This window comes from Phocoena phocoena, chromosome 20 (assembly GCF_963924675.1).
Source record: "Phocoena phocoena chromosome 20, mPhoPho1.1, whole genome shotgun sequence".
NCBI lineage: Eukaryota > Metazoa > Chordata > Mammalia > Artiodactyla > Phocoenidae > Phocoena > Phocoena phocoena.
Window position 1 is genome coordinate 32,121,123 of NC_089238.1, and position 26,910 is coordinate 32,148,032.

The following is a 26,910-nucleotide window of genomic DNA, read 5'->3' on the forward strand; positions in this document are numbered from 1 at the left end:
TGTTGTGTAGGTAGTTTCCATATAGACCCTGGCAGGTATCCAAGACGCCAGAGTGAGACAACAGTGTTGTGGAAAAGGCTTGAAACTAGCAGCCAGGAGACCTGAGTTCTGGTCCTGGTGCTGCCTAATGCTACTGAGCAGTTAGGACAGCTCTGCATCTGTGGGCCCAGGCTTCCCATCAGTAAAATGTGGATGGCAGCGGCCTTTTCCCCCTCACCATTAGCTCCTTTGACTCCTGTCTGTCACTAACTATTTGAGTGACACAGTCTTCAGCTTTACTAGTTCTCTCAGCCTCTACACTGTCTGGGCTTCCTTTTTCAGTCTGGTTAACTCTGTTTTATTAGTCTTCCCAGGCTGCTGTGATGAAATATGGCACAGTTCTAGAAGCTGGAAGCCCAATATCAAGGTGCCAGCCAACTTGGTTCTTAGAACTTTCTTCCTGACTTGCAGATGACCGCCTTCTCCCTATATTCTCACATGACAGAGAGAGAACAAGCTCTGATGTCTCTCCCTGTTCTTATAAGGGCACTAATCTCATCATGAGAGTCCTACCCTCATGACCTCACAAAGAGCCCCATTTCCAAACATCCTCACATTAGGGGTTAGAGCTTCAACATTTTGGTACATACAGCATCCCACAGCATCTGTCTTCTGCTTTGCTGTCTCCTACCCAAGTAGACTGAATGATGGGGGGAGTAACAAGCTAGTAGGAATTTCCAGTCTCTTCTTGTGTACCTTCCTCTGGGCCCTTTCTGCACCTGTCTAATTCTTTTACCTCGATATCCTGTCAAGTTCCTTGCAGTAGCTATTCCAAATTTCATTCCATTCTCTCCTTTATAGGATCTGTTTTATACTCAGAAGACTACTTTAATTCTTAATTTACTGAGATGACACAGGCTGTGTAGCAAGGGCCCACTCAATGCTCTTCCCCTCTGTCTCAGGAGGAGGTGTCACTCCTTGCTATGGCAGACTCCTCCTCATCTCCTCTGATTACTCTTCTTCTGCCCCCTAAATGTTGTCCCCTGCCAAGTTCTATTTTAGGGCTTCTCTGTATAAGCTGCTGCCACCTGGGAATTCCCTGGCGGTCCAGTGGTTAGGACTCTGTGCTTCCACTGCAGGGGGCATGGGTTGGATCCCTGGTTGGGGAACTAAGATCCCACAAGCCACACGGCTCGGCCAAAAAAAAAAAGCTGCTGCCACCTTTTTGAAGCCCACTCTAACCTCTCTCTAGGCTGTTTAGGGGACTTTGGTAATTCTTTATTGAATGTTCAACCTATGAGATGCACACTGCCAGGCACTGGAGATGCAGAGATGAAGAACTCATACCTACTCACTGCAGCTACACAGAACTGTAGATGATATCAATACATTAAAGGGCATTGTATCTTCTTGCAGTTTCAGAAGTGCATGATCCAGACTTGGGGTGTGGAAGGGAAAGGGTATAAGCCTATTGTTCAAGTATACTTTGCTAAAGCGTACGTTCATCCCTCGGTATCTATGGGATACCTGCTCCCCACCAAAACCTGTGAATGCCCAAGTCCCTTATGTGAAATGGTGTAGTATTTGCATATGACCTACACATGTCCTCCCATATAATTTAAATTATTTCTATATTACTTATAATACCTGATACAATGTTTAATGCTATGTAAATAGTTGTAAATACAATGTAAATGCTATATAAATAGCTGCTGGGCATACAGCAAATTTGCTTTTTTGGAACTTTATGGAATTTTTTTTTTTTTGATCTTCAGTTGGTTGAATACACGGATTCAAAACCCTTGGATACGGAAGACCGACTGTACTTTTATTCTTCCATAAATGTACAGACTTCATTCTTTTAAAAAACGTTACTGTATTCCTATGTTTGTATATTTAATCAGGTCTCTGTCAATGGGCAAGTAGTTTTATCTTCTGCTACAGACTGCTGCAGTGAACGTCCCTGTAGATGTATCTTTGCTTACAACTGCAAGTACTTCTGCAGTATGAATTCCTAGAAGTGTTATGGTTGAGTCAAGCGCGTGTGCATGTTTTGCCAAATCGCCCTCCAAATGGTTGAACCTGGTGCCCTTTAGAGAAGGGGGCGGGGTGGAAAAAACTTTGGGCCTCCGAGCAGCAGGTGGCGCTCTGAGCGCCTCTCCGCCGAAGCGGTAAGGCCGCGCCGACCGACTTCCGGTGGCGGCGTTGGCGCAGGCGCAGTACAGCCGACGCTGGAGGCCGAGAGAGTGGTGGGGCGCGATGCCGTATGCCAACCAGCCTACCGTGCGGATCACGGAGCTCACCGACGAGAATGTCAAGTTCATCATCGAGAATACGGACCTGGCGTAAGGCTGCTGAGGGAAGAGGCTGGCGGCTCTGGAGAGCCGCGGGCCCCAGCCTAGGTGGGGCGGGGGTCATCTTTCCAGACCAGGGCTTTCGCTTTGGGAACCGTGGGTCGCGGGGCCGGCCTGTCGAGGCTGCGGTGCCCACACGCTGCTTGGTTTTCATTCCTCAGGGTGGCAAATTCTATCCGGAGGGTCTTCATCGCTGAGGTGCCCATAATAGGTAAGCGACCCCCACCTTGTTGCCAGGGCCACCTGGTCTCCCCCCCAACCCTCCCCATACCTTGGCGTTCCTGCCTCCAGCCTTGGTTTGGGCCGGGGATGGGGGCGCTGAGATGCTGCAGACTTGATTGGTCCCTGTGCCCTTGGCCCTGGGCCACTCTGGTCACCTCCCTCCCTGGCTCCCACGGGCTATTTAGTTCCACTCTTCCACGTGCGTTGGTGGAGAGCACGGGTTCAGGAGTCTGTGGACTTGGGTTTGAATACTGTTTTCACTTACTGTCTCTGTGAAATTTGGGCAAGTTATTAAACTGTGTGCTGCAGTTTCCTCTCTAATGTTCAGACACTAATGGTAGTTATCAGGGTGATGTCAAGTATTAAGGAGGTAATCTCTGTGCATTGTGTTCATTGAGTGTCTACTACCGGTAGATGTGAATCAGTTCCGTCAACTGTATTTAGGGAGCATATAAGCACCAGGCAGTGGTGCTAGGCACTGGGAACGCAGAGCTGTAAAGTACAGGGTTCTTGCCCTCCAAAGGCTCACAGTGAAGTTTCAGGGGAAAGATGAATTCACAGACAACCCAAATGCAAGACAGACATTTGGATCAATTAAGGAGAAGCATAGCTACAGGGCCCTTGGTGCCTAGAAGAGGGAGAATCTGTTTCTGCTTTGGTTCCAGCCATTCCGCACTAGGCGTTCTACACGTTTACAGATACACTACAAATATTTTCTGAGTGTCAGCTCAGAGAGTTTGGGTTATAGTTGCTGCATCAAGCGTGCAAACTCCTAAGGAAATAAGCAGGCCAAATGCTTGGTAAAGAAGAGAACGTTTTAGTTTTTCCACCATTACCACCCCCAGAGACTTTTTCAACTCAAGAGCTTGGAGGGCTGGTCCTCCTTCTCTGCCTGATCACTCCATGTCCCGGGGCCTTAGTTCTATCACGAGTAAAATGAGGGACTTGTGCTTTAGGATGCAGCCCTGACATTCTAAGTGCTACTTTTCCCACAAATAATATTGAGCACCTGCTGCATTCCAGGCCCCAGCTAGGAATACAGAAGTTAAGACATCTGAAGACCCTGCCCCAAGGGATTTTTGAAGCATGAGGTAGAGACAAGACACGCAAATATAACACAAGGCAAAATATGACAGGTGTCTTAAGAGAAGTATGGACAGAGTTCTGGGAGGGAGGAGCTTACAGGGACAGAGTGTTCGTCTCTGTATCATGGAGGGCAGGCAAGGCTTGGTTTATAGGAGGCTCAGGAGAGGTTAAGGGCATGCTGGTGGGAGGAAAGACACAGAGGCAGAAAAGCATGGCTCATGGTCCTTATTTGGCTTGGGTTGAGGAAGCAATAGGAAGCATAGGACAAAGCAGGTTGGGGCTAGGTCATGTCTGGTCCTCTTCTGACCTCCGTACCTAGTGTCCATGCCCCTCATTGGGCAGTTGGGCTGCAGTGCCATTTGATTAATGAATTTAATTGTTTATGTGCAGATGTTTATTTGTGAATGAGTGAGTGAATGTGTGTTTAAGTCAGGCGTGTGTGACAGGTACAGTTCTTACCGTCCTACTAGCTCATTGCTGGTAGGGATTGGGTTGTATACTTAGTATGCCTCGCTCATTAAAGGATTCTGTAAGCATTAGTTGGTTGAGTGATAATAAAGTACTAACTTGAGTAATCTGGTCACTATATCATAAAATGAGATGTGGACCATAAGTCTGTGTTACTTCTGTGAGGTTTGTCTGACTTTCAAGTGCTCTTGGATTTGGTGTTGGCATGAATAGCAGATTTAAGTGCTTCCCATAGAAATAATCAGCTCAAAGAAACACGTTCCCACTCCCGTGGTATTCTCTAATAAGTCAGTGTTTTTTCGGTGGTACAGGGAACTCTCTGCATCAGATCCACCTGAGCAGGGGAGCAGGGTGTGGTGTGTGTGGTTCTTGTTAAAATGCAGCTTCCTGGTCCCCACTCCAGAGCTGTGGAATCAGAGTCTCTGGCAGCCTGGCCAGGCCTCTGCAATTTCATAAGCATTAGATGATTTTTAAATCTGGAGAACCGTTGCTCTTAAGTCTTTAGATGAATATGGTGGCTAAACTGCATGTCTCCTTTTCTGCTTCCTTCATTCTTTAGCAATTGACTGGGTTCAGATTGATGCCAATTCCTCAGTCCTTCACGATGAGTTCATTGCTCACAGGCTTGGTGAGTGCTGGGTTTGGAGAGTTAAAGGGAGGGGGCTGTGCCGGTGTCAGAGGAGGAAGCCCCCTCACTCCCAGGGGGACTTCTGGGTTCTTCTTTCGGCTTGGCCCCTTGGCCTTCTTTAATGTGCTTTTCTGTCTTCCAGGATTAATTCCCCTCACGAGTGACGACATTGTGGACAAGCTGCAGTACTCCCGGGTATGCTGTGTGCTTGGGTGGAAGGTCGGGAGTGGGGGGAGGCAGGGAACCTTAGTTCTTACAGGGATTTTTCCCGACATCTTGCTTTCAGCTTTTAGAAAGACAATGTGGAGATGTCTAGAGCCCAAAGCAGGCATTGATTGGTCTTTGGTTCTGATGGGACCTCAGATTGATTAGTCTCAAGGGGCATTGGGGAGTCTCATCAGCCAGCCACATAAGAGGGGGCATACTCCTGGATGCCCATCTGTACGGAACGGGTGGGGCTGTTCCTCTTCAGACTCTGCTTTCCAGAGCATCTCTTCTCAGGGACAGGGGCCTAGGAGGCTAAAGGAAGTCGACAGAGGTTAGGGGGTGAGGAGAAGGAGCAGAGGGAGTGAGAGCTGTCCCACCGAGCAGCAGCTGAGTGGCTGGGGTACTGGTGTCTGCAGGTCTGTGGCTCACCCCGTAAGTTCTGCTAGTTCAACACGGCTCCCTGCCTCTAGGGCCGGGTTTGCACTTCCATGACACGTTAACAGACTTAGAACTAGGGAGAGTGTAGGACAGGATTAGGTTACCTGCATCCTTTCAGCAGAGCTGCATTAGGTAACAGCTTGAGACTATTCCTTCTTGATGGCTGTAGGTGATCCTGAATCAGCCCATTTTCTAATATTCCCGAGGGCATGTCATTTTTATGGTGGCTAATTTGATATATTTTGTAAATTTATATGTGTCTTTTAAAAGAACTGTTCAAGCACACAGCAAAGTGTGGAGCTAATATAACAAATAGGCATGCTCCCACCAAACCGGTTGTCACAGTTTAACATTTCACCATTTTGCTTCACGTCTCCAGAGTCTGTTTTTAAGAAATAAAACATCACATATATTGGTGAAGATGGTTGTACAACCAATTGAAGATCAGTCAGTATCTTATATAAAGATATAGATCCCCCATGACCTAACAGTTCCTTCCATTAAATTTGTTTCTAGTATTGCATTTACTGAACAAAGATGGTATGCATTTTTTTGGTTGTTTTTTTCTGAAAATCTTCAGGAAAGTGAAAAGTAGAATAAATACTCATTGTCTTTTCACCTGTAATTTCCAGTTGTTGCTATTTTGCTATATTTGCTTTGTGTTTCATATAGATGTGATTTTTGCTGAACCATCTGAAAGAACGTTGCAGAAATCATGACATTTCTCCCCCGAGCTACATCAGCATGCATGTCCTAAAAATAAGGATATTTTCCTACATAGCCACACTTATCATGCCTAGGAAAATTAGCCGTGATTTGTACTATCTATCTACAGTCTAAATTCAGATTTTCCTAGTTATCCTCAAAATGTCCTTAACTGTTTTGTTTGGCTGCACCATGCGGCTTGCGGGATCTCAGTTCCCTGACCAGGGATTGAACTCACGCCCTTGGCAGTGAAAGTGAGGAGTCCTAAGCACTGGACCGCCAGGGAATTCTCCTTAATTGTTTTTTGTTTGTGGGTCTGTCATTCATGCATTGCATTCAGTTGTTACACCTCTTTAGTCTCTTGATCTCTTGAACAGACTCCTCTCTTTTCATTATTTTTTTTTTTGAGGTTAAGTACCTTTTCATATTTTTGTCTTCCATTACATTTGCTTCTTTAATTTCATATTTGTGAGTGATTCAGTCTCAAGGGTCTAGGTTGCCTTCCTGTCTCACCTGTCTATGATTGCAGACTATCCAGGTATGGCCCCTAGATCTTCCTCATCGTCTTGAAAACATCGAAAATGGGTTGGATTTTCCTCACTGGCGTGAGGGGGAGAACAGTTTGCTTGATTACATTCTAGTTAACTCTCGTCTTGCCTGAAGTTAAACGGTAGCAGCTAATCTCTAATACGGGAGTGTTTCAAGAATCAGTTTAAAGAATGGCAAACGTGAGAATTATTGAAGCCAAGTGATGCTTACATTGTGGCAGTCTCTTACACTCTTCTCTGCTTTTGTGAAAAAATTTCCGTATGAAATTTTTAAAGAAAAGGTCAGTAGTCTGGAATTTAAAATGTACTTTTTTCTATTGTTCCCTGGATTGTTTTATTTTAAATGGTAATTGCATTCCCAGGCTAGTCCACTTAGCTCAGGGGACGCTGAACTATGCAGTGTGAAAGCCTCTTCCTCCTTACCGCCTTGGTTCTCTGAGGAAGAGCGCTCCGAGGCCAGGGTGAGATGTTAGTGTGTCTCCCAGCGGTGGCCTGGCAGCGAGGGGTGGGAAGGACACGTGGACGCCAGCGTATAGGCGGTCTCTGAGCTGGGACGCCCCTGCCCTTGAGCAGCCTGAGTGGTGTGCAGATGGACACAGCCCACGAGAGCCGGGAGGCTGTGATCCACCCTCTCCCAGATGAAGAACCTTAAGGAACAGGGTATTAGAAGCGGGGAGCCAAGCCAGGATTCGCCGTCTCTCCGCAGACTCACTCCTGCCTCTCTTCCTGCCTCAGGACTGTACGTGTGAAGAATTCTGTCCCGAGTGCTCGGTGGAGTTCACCCTCGACGTGCGGTGCAACGAAGACCAGACGCGTCACGTCACGTCTCGAGACCTCATCTCCAACAGCCCCCGGGTCATTCCGGTCAGGAACGCCCTCCCTACCCAGGACCTTTGCTCTCCTGGCTCCAAGTGGGCCAGATTGGGGTGGATTCTTATAAGACACCGACTTTCCCTGTGTTACCTTCTGCCTTAACCTAAGCTTGATGCCTAGAAGTGCTAATAATTCTGGACTCTTGCCAGTGTGGGCAGAAGCATTGGCGCTGTGGGCCCTGTCCACTAAGGACCCTTTTAAAGGCCATGGTACTGTTTTGACTGGGGAGGTTGTCACAAAGCCATGAGGTAGGGCTTAGAGGACAGTAACCAGCACAGGCTGGGTCCTAGTAGGCACTTCTACCACCTCCTCCTCAGGTATCCTTTCCTCGGCTCGGCAGGTTGCGGTCTGGAGGTGCCGGAAGGTGGGTGCCAGAAGGGGTGCGTGGGGAGATGCGCAGCAGCTAATAAGTGCCTCTGTCTGGGCCCCTACAGGTGACATCCCGGAGCCGAGATAATGACCCCAACGACTACGTGGAGCAGGATGGTAAGGGCCCGAGGGGCGGACACCAGACCCAGGCTCTTGCGCTGCCCAGCCCTTCAGTGGCGCTGCAGGTCGGACCGCGGAGAGCCGTGCCTCTGCTGGCCCTCAACTGACTCACATCTCCCCACAGACATTCTCATCGTCAAGCTGAGAAAGGGCCAGGAGCTGAGGCTTCGAGCCTACGCCAAAAAGGGCTTTGGCAAAGAACACGCCAAGTGGAACCCGACTGCAGGCGTGGCTTTTGAATACGATCCCGACAATGCCCTGAGGCACACGGTGTACCCCAAGCCGGAGGAGTGGTATGTTCCTGCTGGGAGTGAAGGCAGGCAGGGTGGGCGGGTGTGGAAATGGCTTCTGGTGACCGAGATGGGGCAGCCTCACTATGAGACACAGGTGCCCTCAAAGCGGCAGTAGCAACCTGTGCTGATCTGTTTGACCTCAGGCCGAAGAGTGAGTACTCAGAGCTGGACGAGGATGAGCCGCAGGCGCCCTACGACCCCAACGGCAAGCCGGAGAGGTAAGAGCCCGGTCTGGCACTTGAAGGTAACGTGTGTAAGGACGCACAGTTCTGATGCAGCCTCTGAGTTAGGGAGGCCCTTTCCCGCCCATCCCAGTTCCCCTCAGCTGAGGAGGGGCTGGTAACTGCTGAACCACCGTATGTGCACATCCAGGCAGATTATCATCCCCCTTTGGTCGCTGGGGGGAAGGGGGGCCCTCCAGTTATCCAGACGGTTCCTAGTCTGATTTTTCAGCTCCCAAAGAAAGATCAACCTAGGATCAAACCTAGGGCCCCAAAGTGACCAGAGCCTTCTAGTGACGAACATGAAAATGCTGGAGCAGGTGACGTGCTTACTTACCGTTCTCTTTCCCCCAGTGTAGAATACATCCATACACAGGTGTTTTCAGATATTGTTCTGAGGTAGCCGTGGCCTCCTCGAGGTCCTGCAAAGTGCCCTGGGACCACTGTTTGTAAGAGGTTGGGTGGAGGTCAACCCTGGGGCAAGGTCGAGTTCATGGGGAGAAAGGAGTCAGGACCCAGGAGGGAGGCAGGCCTGTGGCCATAGCTCATGAGAGCCTCATGGAGGGCTCTCACCAGACTCTTGCCTCTCAGGTTTTACTACAACGTGGAGTCCTGTGGCTCTCTGCGCCCTGAAACCATTGTCCTGTCAGCCCTGTCTGGATTAAAGAAGAAGCTGAGTGATTTACAGACCCAGTTAAGCCACGAGATCCAGAGTGACGTCCTGACCATAAACTAGCTGCAGCTCACCTGTTTCAGCAGAACAGCAGTTGAATTTTAGGTCTCTCCTGAGACTCCAGATCTTGGCTCCTGGGGACTGGACAGCTGTTGCTCAAGCTTCCTGGCAAGCCTTCAGTACCAATTAGAAAGGTAGCAGCGGGGAAGGGTAGGTCCATCCCAGCCTTGCGCAGTCACAGATTACCAGGGCCAGCACTGCTGTTGGAGGCAGGACGGTCCCTTCCCAGACATTTAGCGTCCCCGGCCCTGCCTGATGGGCAGTAGTGCTGCCCGGAACATCCCTTCTGCCCTGTATCTCAGTGTGCCTCAGGGGGCCACGGCATTCCCCTGTTGAGAACCACTGAGGTGAACTCTCAACTTCTGGGTATTTCAGTTCTTTACTTCAAATCCTTTCTGTTCACAAGTTGGACTGTTCACTGTTGCACCTTAGGCTTCTGTGTTAGCGCTGAATCTAGGACCCTACTCAGGCTCCTGCCAGCCCTTCCAGTCCCTGCCCCAGCCAGTCTATTGGTTCTTCACTCAAATTCCCAAGTGTCCCTAATTTGAGAATCCTGTGAGAGTAGTGTTAGGCCCAGGCTATCCCCCTCTTCCTGCCAGTAAGCCTTGTATTTTGTTCTCTACCCATGAGTTTTGAACGTCACCAACAATGGCCAGGCTATTTAATTTGTGGGGGAGGGCAAGGGCCTTCATGGAGGTCTGGCCTTGACCACTTAGCCCTATAGGTAGGAACATACCCAAAGCAGTTCATTAGGCAGGCAGGCAGGAGGAGCCTGGAGAAAACCAGAGATCTAGTACAAAAAGGAAGGGTTATTTATTAACAGTAGTTGTCTTTTAAAGTTTTTATTTTTGGCAATAAAGAGCAAAACGTACGTAATCGCCTTCATGCGTCATCGTGCCACTAACCAAGCCAGCCAGCTCTGCCTCCCCTCCGTGGCCTTTGGGCTTCCTTCTTCAGGCCAGCTTATTCCTCTAGGGGTCGTTCCCTGGGTCAGGGTCAGAGCTGAGCTGGCTGTGGCCACCTCCCGCTCCAGTGCTCTGTCGGAGGGGCCTCTTCCTTTATCATCCTCCTGCCACAACTTGAATAATGGTTATTTACAAGAAGGTCTGTTCCCTCAAATCAGAACCCTAAAATATTAAAAACAACCCAACACACACGCAACCAAAGGTTTGATGTGAGTAAAAAGATAGCCCTTCTGCACGGTCGTCAGTAAATACCAGCACTAGAAAATCAGTTGCTTTAATTGCATTTCAGCAGGGAGCCTCAGCACCATGTGGAGGAGGAAATGGGGAGGTCTCTGACCGGCTTCTGAGTACTTTGGCTGCCGGAGGGAGGCCAGACAGGCCAGAGGGGCTCCCTCTGTGGGAGCACTGCCCACGCCGGTCACTGAGAGCGGGCAGCAGGGCGCTTCCCCACTCCCCCTCACCGCAGTCCTCCTGTGCGGCCGGCCTGGCCCAATGGAAAGAGCCTGGGACTGGCTGTCCTCCCCGGGCGAGGTAACCAGCACCCCCCACCCCCAGGGCGTCTCCTCAGCCTGCTAAGCACGAAGGAGTCTGGGCAGAAACCATTTTCAAGCCAGATTTTCCACCTGAGGTGTCAACCAGACGTCACCTCTGCTGAAAACTCCAAGTGCAAGGCTACCAAGTGGCACAGTGTAAGTTCGGATCCTTCCTGTGCCACTCTAGGCCCAGAGGGACTGAGGAGCCACCTGCTGTCTCCGCCCCTGGGCTGCTTGGGAAAAGCCAGCAGCCAGCGCAGCAGCCTGGAGTGTGGAGTGTCTCCCTCCTCTGGCCCTGGCAGCTCAGGTCCTGGCAGCAGGAGGGCTGGTACCATGGGGGACAGGGAAACCGCTGCCCTCACATTCAAAGCAGCCTTGACTGTGGCCTGGTCATGGGATTAAAAACTGTGTATGTGGTGGCAGGGAGGGTCCGAGGGGGAATCTTATTAATACAGAATACATAATAAGCCATATATATTAAAATCATCAACAGTATATAGTCCCATGGTAGCTCCAGCCCCTCACACATGCTCAGGTGGCATGGCCAGCCCTTTGCCTTGGTCCAGTCTCACCCTCGGGGGCAAAGAAGGGACCGCTTGCTCCCTTTCCCCAGGCTCTTGGCCCACAGCCCCTCCATGCCATCCACGACGCGCTGCAGGCAGCCCCAGTGGTCATCTGTGTGCCAGCTCTGCTGTCACTGGGAAGGGGCCTTGGCCTCACTGCTGCTCCCCTGGCTGGGCTTTGGCTTTAGCAGGATGAATCTGTTGAGGAGGTCCGTTTCTGAGCTGGCCTGGGCCGTCCCATACCCCTCACCTGTGGACACAGAGGCAGGCTGAGGCCTTGGGCCCGGGACAGAAGGCCCATGCCCAACATGCCTTGTCCTCCACAGAGCCTCCTGGCCGGTGCGGTGGGGCCCAGCAGTGACTCACCGACATAGCTGGAGGCCTCAGCAATGTTCTGGGAACCTGTGATGTGGTGCCAGTAGGCACTGCGGGGCAGCATGGTAGTGGGCGTGCAGGGGTATGAGTAATGTTCCGTGCCCTTGTTCAGCAGCTGTGGGGCAGAGAAGGGTCAGTGGCTAAGCCCAGAGCAGCCAGCCCAAGACCCTGCCTGCCTCTCCCGGACACACCAGCTGGAGACGGCTGCCACTCTCCCGGCCCCCGGCCCGCCCGCCAGCCTCCCCCTACCCTGGACCGAGACACGCACTGCCTCACCCTCACGTTCTTCTCCATTTCCAGCAGGACCCTCTTGTGCTGCTCGGCGATGGCTAGGGTGGCACTGTGGACCCGCTGGTAAATCTGTTCCCCCTCCTGCGTCTGGAAGGTGTAGAGCCCTTCCCCAGCGTCACACATCCTGGGGACACAAGTAGCACCGAGAGCCACGTGGTGGGTATGCCCCGTGTGTGCACGTACACAGGCTCTCGTCTGGGAACAGGCAGGGCTGCTGTCATCTGAGGGTCTGACCCCCCAGCTCAAACATGCTGAACATTTTCTATGTGCCAGGTGGGGGTCTAAATGCTTTACAAGGATTAATCCATTCCATTTTCCCCACCACCCCACTCTGGTCTGTGTGCTACTACAGTTTCCTCGTCATTATAATTTTTCTCAAGCCATTTTACAGATGAGGAAACTGAGGCATTCAGAAGGTAACGACGAAAGTTACACAGTGGATTATACAGAATTTGAGTCTAGGCAAGCTGCTCCAGGGTTCAAGCTATACCCAGTCCTTACCATGACCCAATCTATGAGGTTAGGTACTTTTATTATCCCCTATTTGACAGAGGAGGAAACTGAGACTCGGGTCCACAATCACAGAGCTAGTCAATGCCAGTGCCAGCATCTGATCAGAGCCTGAGCAGTCTGACTTGGTAAACAGCTTCACTTGACCTACCTGCTGTGAGTCTCAATTTCTTCATCTGTAAAATGGGTTCCCCTTCAGCATGCTATGCTGATAAATAACTTAAGCTTCCAGCACAGTGCCCGACACAAGTGAATGGCAGCTGCCATCATGACCACGGTTGGACGGCGGGGAGGCGAGTGGGTCCTACCGGCCAGCCTCGAAGGTAAAGCGTGTGGCATCCCGGCCATAGCGGCGCAGTGAGCAGAGGGGCCACGAGACGAGCTTCACGCGGGGGTTGTGTATGTCCCAGAGGTAGATGTTCTCGTGGGTGATCTGCAGCTTGCACTCGCCATACACATCCAGGTTGGGGCAGGGCAGCAGGAAGACGTTGAAGCGATCTGGATGGGAGTGGACAAGTGGGCCTGGAGCTTTGTGAGGGGCCTGGGGGGGTCTCCCTCTCACCCCCACCCCGTGCCAGCGCCAGGCCTCACCTGTCTGCTCGCACTGCACTCCTGGGGCCAGGAGGTCCGGCTCTCCCAGACTGATGTCGTTGAGCCTCGACCCCAGGCACTCCACAGAGAGAGTCTTGTACCACTCCTCTGCCTCCAGCTCTGGAGAAGATAGTCCCTCTTCGTGCTGCCAGCTCAGGGGCCCGCAGCAACCCACCCCATCTGCTTCAGCCGGAGTTATCCCACCCCGCCAGGCAGAGAGGGCAAGGCCAGTGGGTTCTGCGTGCCTGCCCCACCTCATCCTGGGGCTGCTCCCTCAAAGGTGCCCTCCACGCACACATCATACCCAGGCAGGGCAAGCCTTTGCTCTGCCTCCTACCAACTGGACCTTGACCAGCCCACAGCCTGCAGCCGCATCCCCTCACCTGAGTCGCAGGTGAAGGTACGTGCCGAGTCGTCAGTGAATATGATGGCCACTGCCTGTCTCTTGGTCTCCTTGGGGAGCCGTGTGACACACTTGACGTTGCTGATCTCTGTCACCTGGAACAGCATCCACAAGGTACTCGGCCAGGTTGAAGCACCTCCCTCTGCATCCCCCATGGCTCTGCCACCCCCAGGAGGGTCCTCTTGGCCCTCAGGACTCTAAACAAATCCTCACTGCTTACAGGTTGGGAGAGCTAGGGCCCGGGCCCCCTAACCTTGGGGCAGCCTCGGAGGCACACTGACTTCTCATCTGGATACTTCTCCAGCCGCTGGGGCCCCTTGCTGGAGGATTTCCGGAACACCAGCCAGCACCTCCGGTAGATCTGTGGGACAAGATGGCAGGAGGATCAGACCCTGGACCACTCCCAAAGCAGCCGGTGACCCTGGAGTTACCCCTGCCTACCACAGCGGGCAGTGCCGCACAGCCTTCCAGGGAGCTCAGGCCCAAGAGATCTGGGGACAGCTGACACCAGCATGACACCCTGCCCTGGGGAAGAGGACCCTCCCCGAATTGAAAAGTCAGTCATTGCTTGGCTGGCTCTGAAAGGCTGTTCCATAAAGGGTGCTCCTGAGTTACTGTTTACTATGAGCTCAGCTCTGGGTTTAACGTAAGTAGCCAACATTTGTGGAGTGCTTCCTATTTGTACTTTTTGTTATTAGCACTCTTCACATTTAATCTCAGGGTCACTCTTGAGGTCACTTCTATTATCATCTCCACTTTATTAGACAGGGAATGAGGCACCCCAAAATTGAGTAACAGCTAATGAATGGTAGAGCTGGTATTTAAAACAGGCTGCCTAGAACTAGGGCTGTCCTGGGAGCCCGCTGCGCTAAGGTTCTGCCCAGGGCCCCAGGAGCACCCGCCACGACAGAGGCAGTGCCGCGGGGACAGGGATTAGGCCCTTGCCCGGTCCCAGCCTGCATAGCACCGTGGCCCTTGTTCTTAGAGCCGGGGGAGGGCTCTTGATGTGGGTAACACCCCCTCTTGTCTCTAGGACCTTTCACTAACCCTCTCTTTTCATTCTCTGACCAACCCTGGAGTGTAAGGAATCAGGGTTAGTTCCCTGTTCCAGCTGGGAAACCAGAGGCTCTCAGAGGTCAAGGGGCAGAGCCAAGAAACTGGGGTTACCCCAGAGCACGGTGCCTTCCCGGGCAAGGTTCCCTCCTTGTCCCAACCACTGCCCGTACCTAAATCCACCCCAATTCTCTGTAGCTTCACGGACTCCATCCAAGAGGCAAGAGCCAGGGAGCAGGAAGCCAACCACTCTCCGGGGCTAAGGGGCAAGCTGGCTTGTCAGACAACCCCCCACAAAGGGGTGGCCCTAGCCACCTGCCTGGGCTGCTGACTCTTCCTCCCATGGCCCCCTCCCTCCCACCTTAGGCTCTCTTCCAGCCCAAAGTCTGGCTGGGATGTACCTCCTCTTTCAGCAAGCACTCCAGAAGCCTGGCAGAGCCATTCCCCGGGAATCTCCAGTGCTCCTCTCACTGGCAAACAGTGGGGAGACTGAGGGGCCCAGAGCAGAGGAGGCGAAGGGGCCTCTGGGCCACAGGCTCAAGCCCCCTCCCCTTCTCTGCCCTGCTGTGTGGGTACCAGGTCCTCGGCAGGCAGGATCCCGGGGTGCAGTGGGCTCAGGCAGTCCCCATCCCAAGAAGCTACACACAACCAGGCTATTTCTGGCCCCTGAGGCTAGGAGACATGTCTGTCGCTGCCCCCATGACCCTGGCTCAGCCCCTGGTCTATCCACCTAAACCCCAGCAGGCCTCAGCTCTCAGCTGGGGAGCTCCTTTAGGGCAGAGACTATATTTTATTCTCAGAATCCTCACATCCCAGTCGCTTCGTTAACAGACCTCTGCTGAACAAGTGAATGATAATATGAAGGGACCGTGAATGAATGGATGGATTGATGGATGAATGCACGAATGCTGCCGACCCAGATATGCCCTGCCAGGATGGGCTCCGTGCCGTCTGCAGAGGCAGGGGCAGAAGTCCTGGGGGCCTGAGCACTCCGGTTGCCTGGTTACAGGACACACACACACACACACACACACACACGCACACGCAGCACGCACACGCAGCACGCACACACAGAGCCCCAGGGAGCCACTGTGCTCAAGAGCCCTCCTTCCCCACTTCTCATAGGTCTTTGATCAGCGCTTCGGAAACACTCTGCCAGAGCTCTGCCTTGGGAGGAAAGCCCTGGCAGGTAGGACGATCTGCTCCTGATCTCTTCCAGCCCTTACCGCCTCGCCTCTGTGGGCTGAGGCAAGAATGGCTGCCCCGGGACAAGAGCAGCTGGGTGGCCGCAGCCCCTCACAGCAGGTCTGCAGGGGGAAGCCGGGTTCCCTGAGTGCGGGCGATTCCAGACTGGGCCTGGCCACGCCCCAGCCCCTAAACCCTCCTCCTGACTGTGCCCACCATGGGTTCCCAGGCCTGCCCCTGGAACAGGCCTGGTTCTGAGCCCAAGCGGCCACCCCAAGTGGCTTGCCTTCCTGGGAAGCTCTGCTCTGGACAGGGTCGCAGCCCAGCTGGCCCCTGGGGACCTGACAGGTCTGGGCCCTCAGGAACGAGTCACCACACTAGAACCTGGGCCCCCACCCCCTTGCCTCCCCACCTCAGCCTTAGTTCTTCTCCTTGTTCTGTGCACAAAGTGGGCTCCATCCTTCTCTCAGGGCAAGAACAAGGTGGCCGATGGCCACCACGGCCCAGGTTGGGATACAGTCCAAATCCAGTTAAGACCCCAAACATGCCCACCAGCTAAGCAGCCGCCTCCTGCCGGGACAGAAGAGCCTCCCGCAGGGGCCCTGGGGGTTGAGGGCACAGGAGGGGAAGGAGGTGCAGGAACCGCCCTGCTCCAAGGCCAGTCCTGCTCTGTCTGGTTCGCAGGCAGGGAAGCTGAGTATCAGAGCCCTGCTCCTCCCCCACCCTACTCAGCTGAGCCAGGAAGCCTTGAGCGGTAGGATCCCCCCACCCCATCAAGGCCATGGGGGAGGGGGGAACGGAAGGGCAGGGGACCCAGGTAAAACACAAGACTTGGGCCCACCTCAGTCGTCAGGGTTCCTTTCTACCAGGGAGACCCCTCACTGGAGGAGGGAGGAGGGTCCGGGAATAAAGACCGCTCTCGGGACAATCTCACCAAGATTATTAAATTGGTCCCCGGGGCCCCTGCTCATGCCTTTTGGGCGGTTTCCAGCAGTACGGGATGGGAGAGGGTGCACACCCAGCAGAGGTGTGTCTGAGGCCTCATCTCCACAGGCCCTCCAAGCCCCCAGCCACCTCCAACACCTGGGAGGAAAGCAGCCTGTCCCAGTGCCACGGGCCACCCAGCCCAGCCAGGTTCTCTCTCATAAACCACATAAACACCGGCTTCTGCACCCCTCCCACCACTGCCCTCCCCCCAGCAACCAACCACTCTCCTTCTCAAATGCTTTTTTTAACTGGAAAAGCAACCACCAAAGATAAATAAATAAACGCCTGTACACAGAAAGCAATGGGAAGCAGGGGAGATGAAGTACTTAAAAGCAAAGAGGCCAGGAGAGGGGAGGAAGGAAACGAGGAGGTGATGGCAAGGGGAAGTGAGAAGCCCGTCTCAGCTCGGACACAGCCTGGCATTTCCAGCCGCTGCCCTGGCGACAACTTCAACAATAGCAGGGGAGCCGCCTGCCCATCGGCTGCCACCGCTGGCCCAGCCGCTGGGATGCCAGCCAGCCAGCCCGGCTGGGGCGGGAGCTGCAGCAGGCAGAGCCGGGCCCAGGCACATGCTGGGCAGCCCGCTGGCCAGAAGCCTCGAGACCAGCAATGCACGATGCCGGGCCACAGGCGGGCAGCCGCACACCCCGGACACGCCACCAGGCGCCAGACCAAGTTCCTTGGCAGGGCCCCCTGGAGGTGGCTCACCCCGAGCTTCCTGCTCTTCATCTTCACGTAGCCCTGCTTGACGATGTCGTTGAAATTGGTCGCCATGGTTTCTCCACCGTCTTTGAGGCTCTGGCCGGCCCAGGCGAGGGGAGGGATGCCCAGGTGGCCTCGGTTTCCCGGCTCCTCTGATCACCTGTTCGAGATACTCCGTCGGGGCTGCCTCAGCATTGTTCTAGCAGCTCTTTCGCCCGGAGCCTGCTGGAAGTAAAACTGACAGGGAGATTACACAGTGACATCTTTCTCTTCCCCTGGCTGTCTCGCTCTTTCTTCCTTCCTCTTCCCACACTCCTCCCTCCCTTCCTCCCTCAGCCCGCCCTTCTTCCTTCCCTTCCCTCCCCACCCCAGGACGACAGAACCATTCAGGAAAACCGAGGTGGAGGCAGCTACGAGGAAAATGGTCCAGCCCAGTCCCCTCCCTCACGGCTGGGGCTGGCGGTTAACCCCTTCCTGGGAGGACTGGCTCCGGCTCCGGCTCCTGCTGTGGAGGTGCGGGCAGAGGAAAGGAGGTGGCCCCGAGCTGCTGTCGGGCCCTATCTCCTGCTACAACTTAGGGGTAGACTTAGAGCAAGCCCCCCTCCTGTGCACAGGAGGCTCCACACGGGAAAGCCTTCCCAGAGGTGGGGCTCTTGGGAGATGGCACAGATTCTGGGACCCATGCTCCCCGAGGTTAGACAACTTGCCTTGTCAGTCTCAGCAGACCCCCCCAATCCCTCTGCCCCACCCCGTTCTATACCTGGTTGTCCTCAGCTCCAGGCAAGAGGCTGAGAATCGTCACCTCAAGCCCACTCAGGCCCTGCTCTCTGCCCCTGGAACTCTTCAGCAGCTCGTCTGGGTGCTGCTTCCTGGGTGGGAGGACAGAGTCCAGTGGGGCGGGCTCTCAGATAAGCCTGAGGAATGTGCTGGGCAGGCTGGAGGTGGCCACTGTGGAAGCAGTCACCTCGCCCTGGCGCTGGGAAGGTCAGGCTGGTCTGTTAGGGCACTGGGTCTGGCCAGGACTTGCGGTGCCCCCCATCCTGAGCACAGGCAGGAGTTAATTACATGGAGAACTAGCAGTCACCTGGGCTTGGGGCCGAGGACAAAGCTGGACCACACCGAGGGGCACCAAGGGGCAGCCAATACGCATCAGGAAAAGGGGTGCCGTCAGGCGCTCTCAGAATCAGGCAGATTACCAGATAACGAAGACTCAGACTTAGGGGGGAGGTGTCTCAGTGATGACCCAGTCCAACATCCATTCTACATCATTTTACAGTTGGGGAAAAGAAAGCTGCCCAGAGGGGATAAGCAGCACAGCCAAGGTCACACAGCAAGCCCATGGTTCAGCCAGGGACAAATAAGTTCCAGAGCGGGTGATGGAGGCAGGCCTGCGGGTGAAATGCCCTGCCACATGGCTCTGGCGGCCTGCCATCACCTAAGCCTTCTCTGCCATCCAGGCTCAGAGGCAGGGCAGGGCTGTGCCAGCAACATGGCCCCCCGTGTCTCCAGGATTGCTGGGTGGGAACGGAGCAGTATTTCTGGGGTCAGCTGGGCATCTGTGCTGCCAGGACAGGGCCCTGGGGCAAGCATCCTGCTGGAGCTGCCAGCAGCTTGGCATTAATTAATCTTCTGGAGGCCTGTCGAGTCCCTAACAAGGAATAGATGTGACTACCCCAGTGAGCACACGAAAACAGGCAGAGGGACAGACGGTAGTGCTCCCTATGCCCCTTGTACCCCAAGAGCCTCTTCAGCACCCCTCAGTGGCCTCCCTGCCCATCCACTTGCTCTCTCCCAGCTCCCTGGGGGCCAAGACCCTTCCACACCCAAGTGGTCTGCTTTCCTCCTATAAGGTCTAGCATGGGGTACCCTCCCTAGTACTGACCCCCAACATCCTTGCCATACCTGGGTGCTGGCACTCAAAGAAGAGTAAGTTTTCCCAGCTCTGCCTCCACCACCTGGGGCTGCCTTGTCCCCACAGCGAGGACCAGCTCCGTAAAAGCCCCCTCCAAGATGCCAGCTGGCTGGCTACTGGCTGAGGGTCCACAGCGTGGAAGGCCCCTTTCAGAACACACCTACAGCAAGGCCCCTGGGTTCATCCAAGGCAGCCATAGATGTGGCCCAGCCAGGAACATGAATCGAACTGGCAGGTGGTCCTGCTTAAGCCACTTAACTCCTCAGCGCCTCAATTTCCCCATCAGTTAAAAAAAAAAATGAGGATAAATCCACCTATTTTAAATAAGGAAATGAATCTATGAGGCACCTGCCTGCCCACGTTGGACCCAGAGCTTCTGCCTTGAAAACCTCAAGGGCTGTTTTTAATGAGAGAGCTGCTGCCCAGCCGAGGGCTGTGAAAGCACCCTAACTCAGCCTTCCACCTGCCCAGTGCAGGCCTGCTCCTTCCTGGCTCCACCAGTTACCTTCTCAGCAGCACCCCTTGAGTGACTGCCATCACCAAGCTCTCAGGAGCACCTGTGCCATGTCTGTCCACAGTCCCACACCCCATGCCCTAGAAATAAATCCACAGAGACAAACCACTGGGAAGAGCAACCTTCCAGGGGAAGCCTGGGTGTCAAAGGGCCTGGCAGCCCACACTGGCCTGGAGTCACAGGTGGTGCTGACCTTACTCAGTCCCTAATGAATATGCAAGAGCAAGACCCACGCTGGGGCCCAAAGTGGTAGAGCAAAGGGGAGTTGGGGAGGAGGGAGAGAGGGGGAAGGGCCAATAGGTAGACTCACAAATTTGATGGGCAATGGGGACAAGGTGAGGGGGGCACCCAGAGCCAACCCATGCCCCAAAGGGACTGCAGTGTGTTAAGCAACAGCAATGGCCCGGGGCTGAGCCTGTGCGGACCCAAAGAGGCATCAAGGGATGGAGAGCAGCTGAGCTCAGCAGGCCAGGAACTGGGAAGGCAGCCCCCGCCCTGCTGCACCTGGGGCCACTTTCGCCATCACTCCTGAACAACCACCAGCTCTGCTTCTCAGGAGCCTAGAGCAGGGGAAAAGGCCCCGCTAACTGGAGAGGGCCTGTGGTCTCAGGTGTGCAAGGTTAGCTCTGAGCACCCAGAGGGGCTACGCAGGACGCCCAGCAGCCCCCTCAGCACTGCAATAGGGAGCAGGGACCCCCGTTCCTCCTCCCAACCTGGCATCGAAGCAGCTGCTCAACCAGAGATCGTCCCCGCCCTGGACCAGGCCACCGCTGGCTCCTCCAGAAAGAGGAGGAGCCCCCCTCTCCCAGGAAGGTCAGGTGTCCTGTGCGGAGGGGGCATGAGACTCCCTGGTGCCCAGCAGAGGGGTGGGGAGCGGCCCCCTGCTCACCTGCCCCATGTGGCAGCCGTCTAAGCACCCCTCCCTGCACCTCGATTCTGCCTGGAGGCTTTGGCTCCAGAACAAACGCTACCCACTGCTGTTGGCAACCGATGACTGAGCGGGAGCGGCTGCCTGCCTGGCTGGGTCTCCCCACCCCATGACAGATCAGATCTTATCAGGGCTTCAGGGACAGCCCTACCTGGACACTTGGACACCGTCTCACTGACGGCTCGCTGTCTCCACCCCCCGCAAAGATCCCATTGGCGGGATTCTCTCTGGCGTGAGGGTCATTTCCCATCACCTGCCTGGTCCTCTCTACCCCTGTGTGATTATTATCGGGGCCAGGAGGAGGTCATCCCCTCCCCAGACGGCCCCACCCCTGACCTCCACCTATGCAAATCCCCACAAGCAACCACCACCTGAAACACTGCAGGTCCCAAGATGGGTGGCAAAGACAGATCAAAAACCAGCGGGGTCGGGGTGGGGGTTCACTGGTGGCGCAGTGGTTAAGAATCCACCTGCCAATGCTGGGGACACGGGTTCAAGCCCTGGTCCAGGAAGATCACACATGCTGTGGAGCAAATAAGCCCATGAGCCACAATTACTGAGCCTGCGCTCTAGAGCCCACGAGCCACAACTGCTGAAGCCCACGCGCCTAGAGCCCGTGCTCCACAACAAGAGAAGCCACCGCAATGAGAAGCCCGCGCACCGCAACGAAGAGTAGCCCCCGCTCACCGCAACTAGAGAAAGCCGCACACGGCAACGAAGACCCAATGCACCCAAAAATAAATAAAGAATTAATTATTTAAAAAAAAACGAACTGGGCAGAGAAGACTGGCGGGAGGAGAGGACATCTGAACAGCCCTCCAGTTAGGAAAGTGGTGCTGTGTCTCCACACCACTGCCACTCCGCTCTCTCCAGGTTGCCTGCCCACCCGTCCAGCCTCATCTCCCCCGGGGTTGGCCTTCTTTCTGTTCTTCAACATGCCTAACTCCTACCCACGCAGGATCACTGCACTTGCTGTTCCCTGCCTAAAACTCTATTCCCTCAGATGGTCCAAGGTTCATTCTACTGCATCATTCAGGTCAAAGACCGTCACTTCAGAGAGGTCTTCACAGACCATGCTGGCCAAAGGAGCTCCCCAATTAGCCTCTATCGCAACACCCAGTTTCACTGTCCCCCTATATCACTATAGGGTTTGCCTCTTCATCTGCTGATTTGCTACTCGGCCACTCCCTGTCTCCTACACCGCCCTAGAATGTCAGCTTCCTGATGGCTAGGCCGTGTCTGTCTAGTTAATGGCTCCATCCCAGCACCTAGAATGGTGCCTAGTGTGGCGTAGGTGCTTGGTATTCGGGGACTGAAACCATAATTATTTCCAGGACTTGCTCTCCTCATCCTTTCTCCCACCACCATCAATATCCACCTGGTCAGACCCAGCTCAACTTCCAGAGATGTGTGAGCGGCAGTGGGCTCCCATCTCCCTGGGCCCCAGACCCGCAGTTTCGTTCAAAGCTGATCCGGGGAGGAGACAGCACTGCTGACACTGTGTCCAGGCCCGGCCAGGTGGCCCCACCTTGGCCTCGGTTGTTGGATGAGGTCATGCCCAGCTCTGCTGCCCTGCCTGAGAGGGAAGAGCTAGAAGTAGCCAGTGCCCAGGCTCAGAGGGGCAGGCAATTGGGCGGGAGGGGGCACAGCTCCTGAGACCCATCCCAGGTGGGGGACAGGAATGGCCTGCACGGGAGCCACATCCCCTAAAAGGGGCAAGAAAGGAATCTGCACTAAATAAATAAGCCCGGCCTCGAACTGCTGCTGTGAATCCTGCCAGGCTTGTCACTGCCCTTGACTCTCAGCCCCCTACACCTGAAACGCTCCATCCAAGTCTCCTGGCAACTGCCACGCACCCACGGCTGGGGACAGGGAGACTGCACAGAGGCCCTGCTCTGCCCACATCACCCAGGTGCCCAGGCTCCGCTCGTGCCCCTCTGCAGTGACAGAAAGCATTTAACTGGAAGCAGGGCTTTGGGTGTCCTGGGAGAGAAAGTGGACAGGACCCCAGGACCAGGGAAGAAGAATCAAAGAAAGGAGGCAGCTGGCTCCTCCTTTAAGTTGTAGGGTAGGAACCATTTGCAGATAAGGTGGGCAGTAGGGGGACAGATGGAGAAAGTGTTGGAATTTGGGGGTGGGGTTTGAGAGAGCAAGAGGCCATGGGAGCAGGAAGGGTGGGAGGAGGATGGGGGCTGTGATGCGCTGGGTTATGCCCCTTCGGGATGGCAGGCCCAGGGCCGGGGAGTACAGGGACCTGGGCTCCTCCGATGAGTGAGTGTGGGGTAGGCGTGAGGTCAGGCCCCGACCTGGGCTCCCCTGGAGAGGAGAGCTGGGGATAGGTGGAGCTCAGGGGTTAGTTTTCAGGGGCCGGGGCTGGCTTTTGGAGGTGGACCCCTGTGGCCCCCCACAGGGTAGGAAGGTCCCACGGGCTTGGAGAGTTCTCAGGCTGGAGTAGCCGAGGGTCTCGAGAGTTCCGGCGGGGCCTAAGGTCCCCTCCCCGCCTCGCGCCCCCCTAGTTACCTGGGCGCCGCGGCCCCTGCTGGGGGCGCTGGCTCGGCGGGCGGCGGGCCAGACTCATGCCCGCGTCACGGCGGGGCCGGCGGGGGCGGCGGGGCGGCGGGGCGGCGGCGGCGGCGGCGGCGGAACCCGGCGCCCGGCGCCGGGTGGGGACTGCGAGGGAGGTGCAGCCGCCCAGCTCGGTTCGGGCTGGGACTCGGCGGCGCTGCCCAGCAGCCCGGCTACAGCCACTCCGCCCCGCCCCGCCCCGCCCCTACGGCGCGGCACTCCCACCCCGGGCGGCCCGCCCCCGCCGTATTCCTCCGAGCCGAGGGACAATCACTTCCGTCCCGGCTTCCTTTCCCTCCCCGTCCCCCAACCAACCCCCGTCCCCACCCCAGCTCGCCTCCGCGGCCCCTTCAGGTAGCCCTCGGTACCCCGGCTCAGCCTCACCGCCCCTGCCTGGGCCCCAGATTCCAATCTCACTTCGCCTCTCAGCCCCTGAAAGCTGAACACGACATCAGCTCCCAGCCTCCAGATCTCAACCACCACCCCGACAACTTCTACAGGAATCATACACTCATCCACTGCCCCCCTATCCCCTACAGGACTTCCGGGGCCGTCCACAGCCTAGCCAGGACCCGCAGTGACCTCCTTATCGCCCCACCCACCCCCGCACAATCCTGAAGCTTCGTGCGCGCCTCTCTCCTAGCCTGTCAGCTCCCCTAGCAGTCTGCCAGCCTCTCCTTCCTCCCCGGCCTCCTCACCGCCCTCAAAACACCCAGTACTCCCATCCTACCTGCCCCCCCTCCCCGCCCCCGAGACTTTGCCCTCAAGTGCCAGCCCCGTTGCCCTCCATCACCTCCCAGCACACACACTCTCCTCACTGCCCCTCAGTCCTGCGCAGGTGTCCTGTCATGGCCCTGCTGGAATCACAAACCACAGGCCTCCCCAGCTGTGCCAGGCAGGGATGAGGACTTTGCCTAGGGCCTCCCCACAGGAGGGACTGTGTCACCCTACTGGTTTTCTTGTCTGCACCCTTCTACATCAGTGGTTTGCAAAGTGAAGGGTCAGCATCAGCATCACTTTGAAACTTGTTAGAAATGCAAATTCCCTGCCCCAGCCCAGACCTGCAAAATCAGAATCTCTAGTGGTGCCCAGAAATCTGCGTTTTAACAAGCCCCTACGTGATTCTAATGCACCCTAACCACTCCTTTACACCAAATATACAAAACTAAACAAAAGGTCACACCTAAACAACTGAAATCCTAAAAAATGAAAATGCCTCCCAGTCCAACCCTTGTCCAGGTTTCCTCAAAGGAAACCCCACTCTAGAGAAGCTTCCTCCAAGCTATCTAGGGCCCAAGGACCACAGCACTCACCCGTGGAGTCCATGCCCCTGCCTCCTAGACGCTGGGCCTCAGCCTGGCCTAGTCTTGCCCACGGAACTTCTTAGGCAGCTGTTTCTCTTCCCCTGAATATTTCCCAGAGAGGTCACTGTCATGCCGGTGGCCACCAAGGGAGCCCCAGGGACTCCCAGCAGCCTCTGCCGTGGGCCTGAGCTAACCAGTCTTACGCGGCCAGGGGAGGAGGTGGCCGTGCTCGACCTGTCCCTGCCAGCCAAGCTGGCCTGGGTCTTGACCTCCTGACCTCCCCCATGCATCTTCCAAATTTGAGCCCACCTGCTTTGCTTCAAACCACAGCTCATAAAGCCCCCAGCACTTGATCCATCGCAGCAAAGTCTTTTCACCACCAGTAACCTTTGGAGGAGTTTTGGCCAACAGCAAGCACCAAAAGAGTGTTCATAATAAAAAATCATCTTGTCTAGAGTGGGGTTTCTGAAACTTCTTCATTCTCTCATTCTCCTAATTTTTGCCCAATCCACTCTCTGTCTGCAGTATTGTCACCCAGATTTTTTTAAATTAAACTTTTTATTTTGAGATATTTGAAGATTCACATGCAGTTGTAAGTTATAATACGGAGAGAATCCATGAGCCTTTACCCAGTTTCCCCAATGTGACATCTTGCAAAACTGAGTACAATATCACAACGAGCACATTGACATTGAAACGGTCAAGATATAGAACATTTCCATCACATAAGATCCCTCCTGTTGCCCTTTTATAGCCAAACTCACTTCCCTCCCCCTCTCACCCCTCCTTAACCCCTGGCAACCACTAATCTGTTCTCTATTTCTATAGTTTGGTCATTTCCAGAACGTTTTAAAATTAGAATCATAAGTACATAATCTTTGGGGACTGGCTTTTTTTCTTACTCAGCATAATTCTTTGGAGATCCATCCAAGCTGTTGCAAGTATCAATACTTTGTCCTTTTCACTGCCAAATAGTATTCCATGGAATGTATGTGCCACAGTTTATTTTGCACACTCACTGAAGGATGTCTGGGTTGTTTCCAGTTTTTGACTGTGATGAATAAAGCTGCTATAATCATTCACGTATAGGTTTTTGTGTGAACATAAATCTTTAGTGCTCTGGGATAAATGCCTAGGAGTGCAACTACTGGGTCATATGGTAATTGTATGTTTAGTTTAAAAACTGCCACTCTGTTTTCCAGAGTGGCTGTATCGTTTTACATTCCCACCAGCAATGTATGATGACCTCATTTCTTCACATCCTTGCCAGCATTTGCTGTTGTTATCACTTTCCTTTTTTTCTTTTCAAGCCATTCTGATAAGTGTGTAGGGATATCTCATTGTGGCTTTAATTCGCATTTCCCTGCTGGCTAATGTTGAACATCTTTTCATGTGCTTATTTGCCATCTGTGTATCTTCTTCAGTGAAATGTCTGCTCATGTCTTTTGCCCATGTTCTAATTTGATAATTGATAATTTGCCATTTTATTGTTGAGTTTTGAGAGTTCTTTATATATTCTGGTTACTAGTCCTTTTGTGGATATGTGGTTTACAAATATTTTCTCCCAGTCTGTAGCTTGTCTTTTCATCCACTTAACAGGGTCTTTCACAAAGTAAAATTTAAGTTCAATGAAGTCCAAATTATTATTTTTCTTTTTATGGATTGTGCTTTCAGTGCCAAGTCTAAGAACTCTTTGCTTAGACCTTGATCATAAAGACTCTTTCCTATGTTTTACTCTAAAAGTTAGATCATTTTATGTTTTACATTTAAGTCTGTGGACCATTTTGAGTTAAATTTTGTAGAATGTATGAGACTTCGGTTGATGTGGTGTTTTCCCCCACACTTTGGCCTATGGATGTCCAATTGTTCCAGCACCGTGTTTTGAAAAGTCTTCCTCTCTTTCTTCCATTGAATTGCTTTTGCAACTTTATCAAAAATTAGCTGGATCCATTGTGGGTTTTCTGTTCTGTTCCATTGATCTATGTGTCTATTCCTCGGCTAATAGCACATAGGCTTGATTACTGTAGCTATGTAATAAGTTTTGAAATCAGGTAAACTGAGTCCTCTCATTTTATTCTTTTCCAAAATTGTTTTATCTATTTTATCTCCTTTGCCTTTACATATAAATTTTAGACTAATCTTATCTATAGCTACAGAAAATCTTGCTAGGATTCTGATAGAAATGGCATTCAACTTGTTTATCAGTTTGGGGAGAACTGACATTTTTAATATGTTAAGTCTTCCAATCCAAGAACACAGTATGTCTCTCCATTTATTTAGGTCTT

The 26,910-nt window shown here is 53.9% G+C and overlaps 2 protein-coding genes across 2 annotated transcripts; one reads left to right on the plus strand and one right to left on the minus strand.

Annotated features, from left to right (window-relative positions):
* The first annotated feature begins 2,219 nt into the window (after positions 1-2,219).
* On the plus strand, positions 2,220-10,113 carry POLR2C (RNA polymerase II subunit C). Its single transcript, XM_065898835.1, has 9 exons — positions 2,220-2,324; positions 2,495-2,544; positions 4,669-4,737; positions 4,880-4,932; positions 7,371-7,499; positions 7,943-7,994; positions 8,122-8,290; positions 8,434-8,508; positions 9,103-10,113. Exons 1-9 carry the CDS (start codon positions 2,239-2,241, stop codon positions 9,245-9,247), a joined length of 828 nt encoding a protein of 275 aa, XP_065754907.1. The 5' UTR covers positions 2,220-2,238; the 3' UTR covers positions 9,248-10,113.
* A 356-nt stretch (positions 10,114-10,469) lies between these two features.
* DOK4 (docking protein 4) lies at positions 10,470-17,474 on the minus strand. The gene is made up of 8 exons (XM_065898847.1): positions 17,409-17,474; positions 13,729-13,836; positions 13,456-13,570; positions 13,073-13,192; positions 12,790-12,979; positions 11,957-12,095; positions 11,672-11,795; positions 10,470-11,555 (listed from the first exon to the last, which is right to left on the minus strand). The coding sequence occupies exons 1-8, from the start codon at positions 17,472-17,474 to the stop codon at positions 11,437-11,439; spliced, it is 981 nt and encodes a 326-aa protein (XP_065754919.1). The 3' UTR covers positions 10,470-11,436.
* Between the last annotated feature and the right edge of the window lie 9,436 nt (positions 17,475-26,910).

Excerpts from the sequence above, each read along its gene's own strand:
- POLR2C (XM_065898835.1), top strand. The coding sequence starts at position 2,239 with ATGCCGTATGCCAACCAGCCTACCGTGCGGATCACGGAGCTCACCGAC. Across the intron at positions 2,325-2,494 it reads ATCGAGAATACGGACCTGGC|GGTGGCAAATTCTATCCGGA; the intron begins GTAAGGCTGCTG and ends TTCATTCCTCAG. Across the intron at positions 8,509-9,102 it reads CCCAACGGCAAGCCGGAGAG|GTTTTACTACAACGTGGAGT; the intron begins GTAAGAGCCCGG and ends CTTGCCTCTCAG.
- DOK4 (XM_065898847.1), bottom strand. The coding sequence starts at position 17,474 with ATGGCGACCAATTTCAACGACATCGTCAAGCAGGGCTACGTGAAGATG. Across the intron at positions 13,837-17,408 it reads TGAAGAGCAGGAAGCTCGGG|ATCTACCGGAGGTGCTGGCT; the intron begins GTGAGCCACCTC and ends CTTGTCCCACAG. Across the intron at positions 12,980-13,072 it reads AGTGCAGTGCGAGCAGACAG|ATCGCTTCAACGTCTTCCTG; the intron begins GTGAGGCCTGGC and ends ACTCCCATCCAG.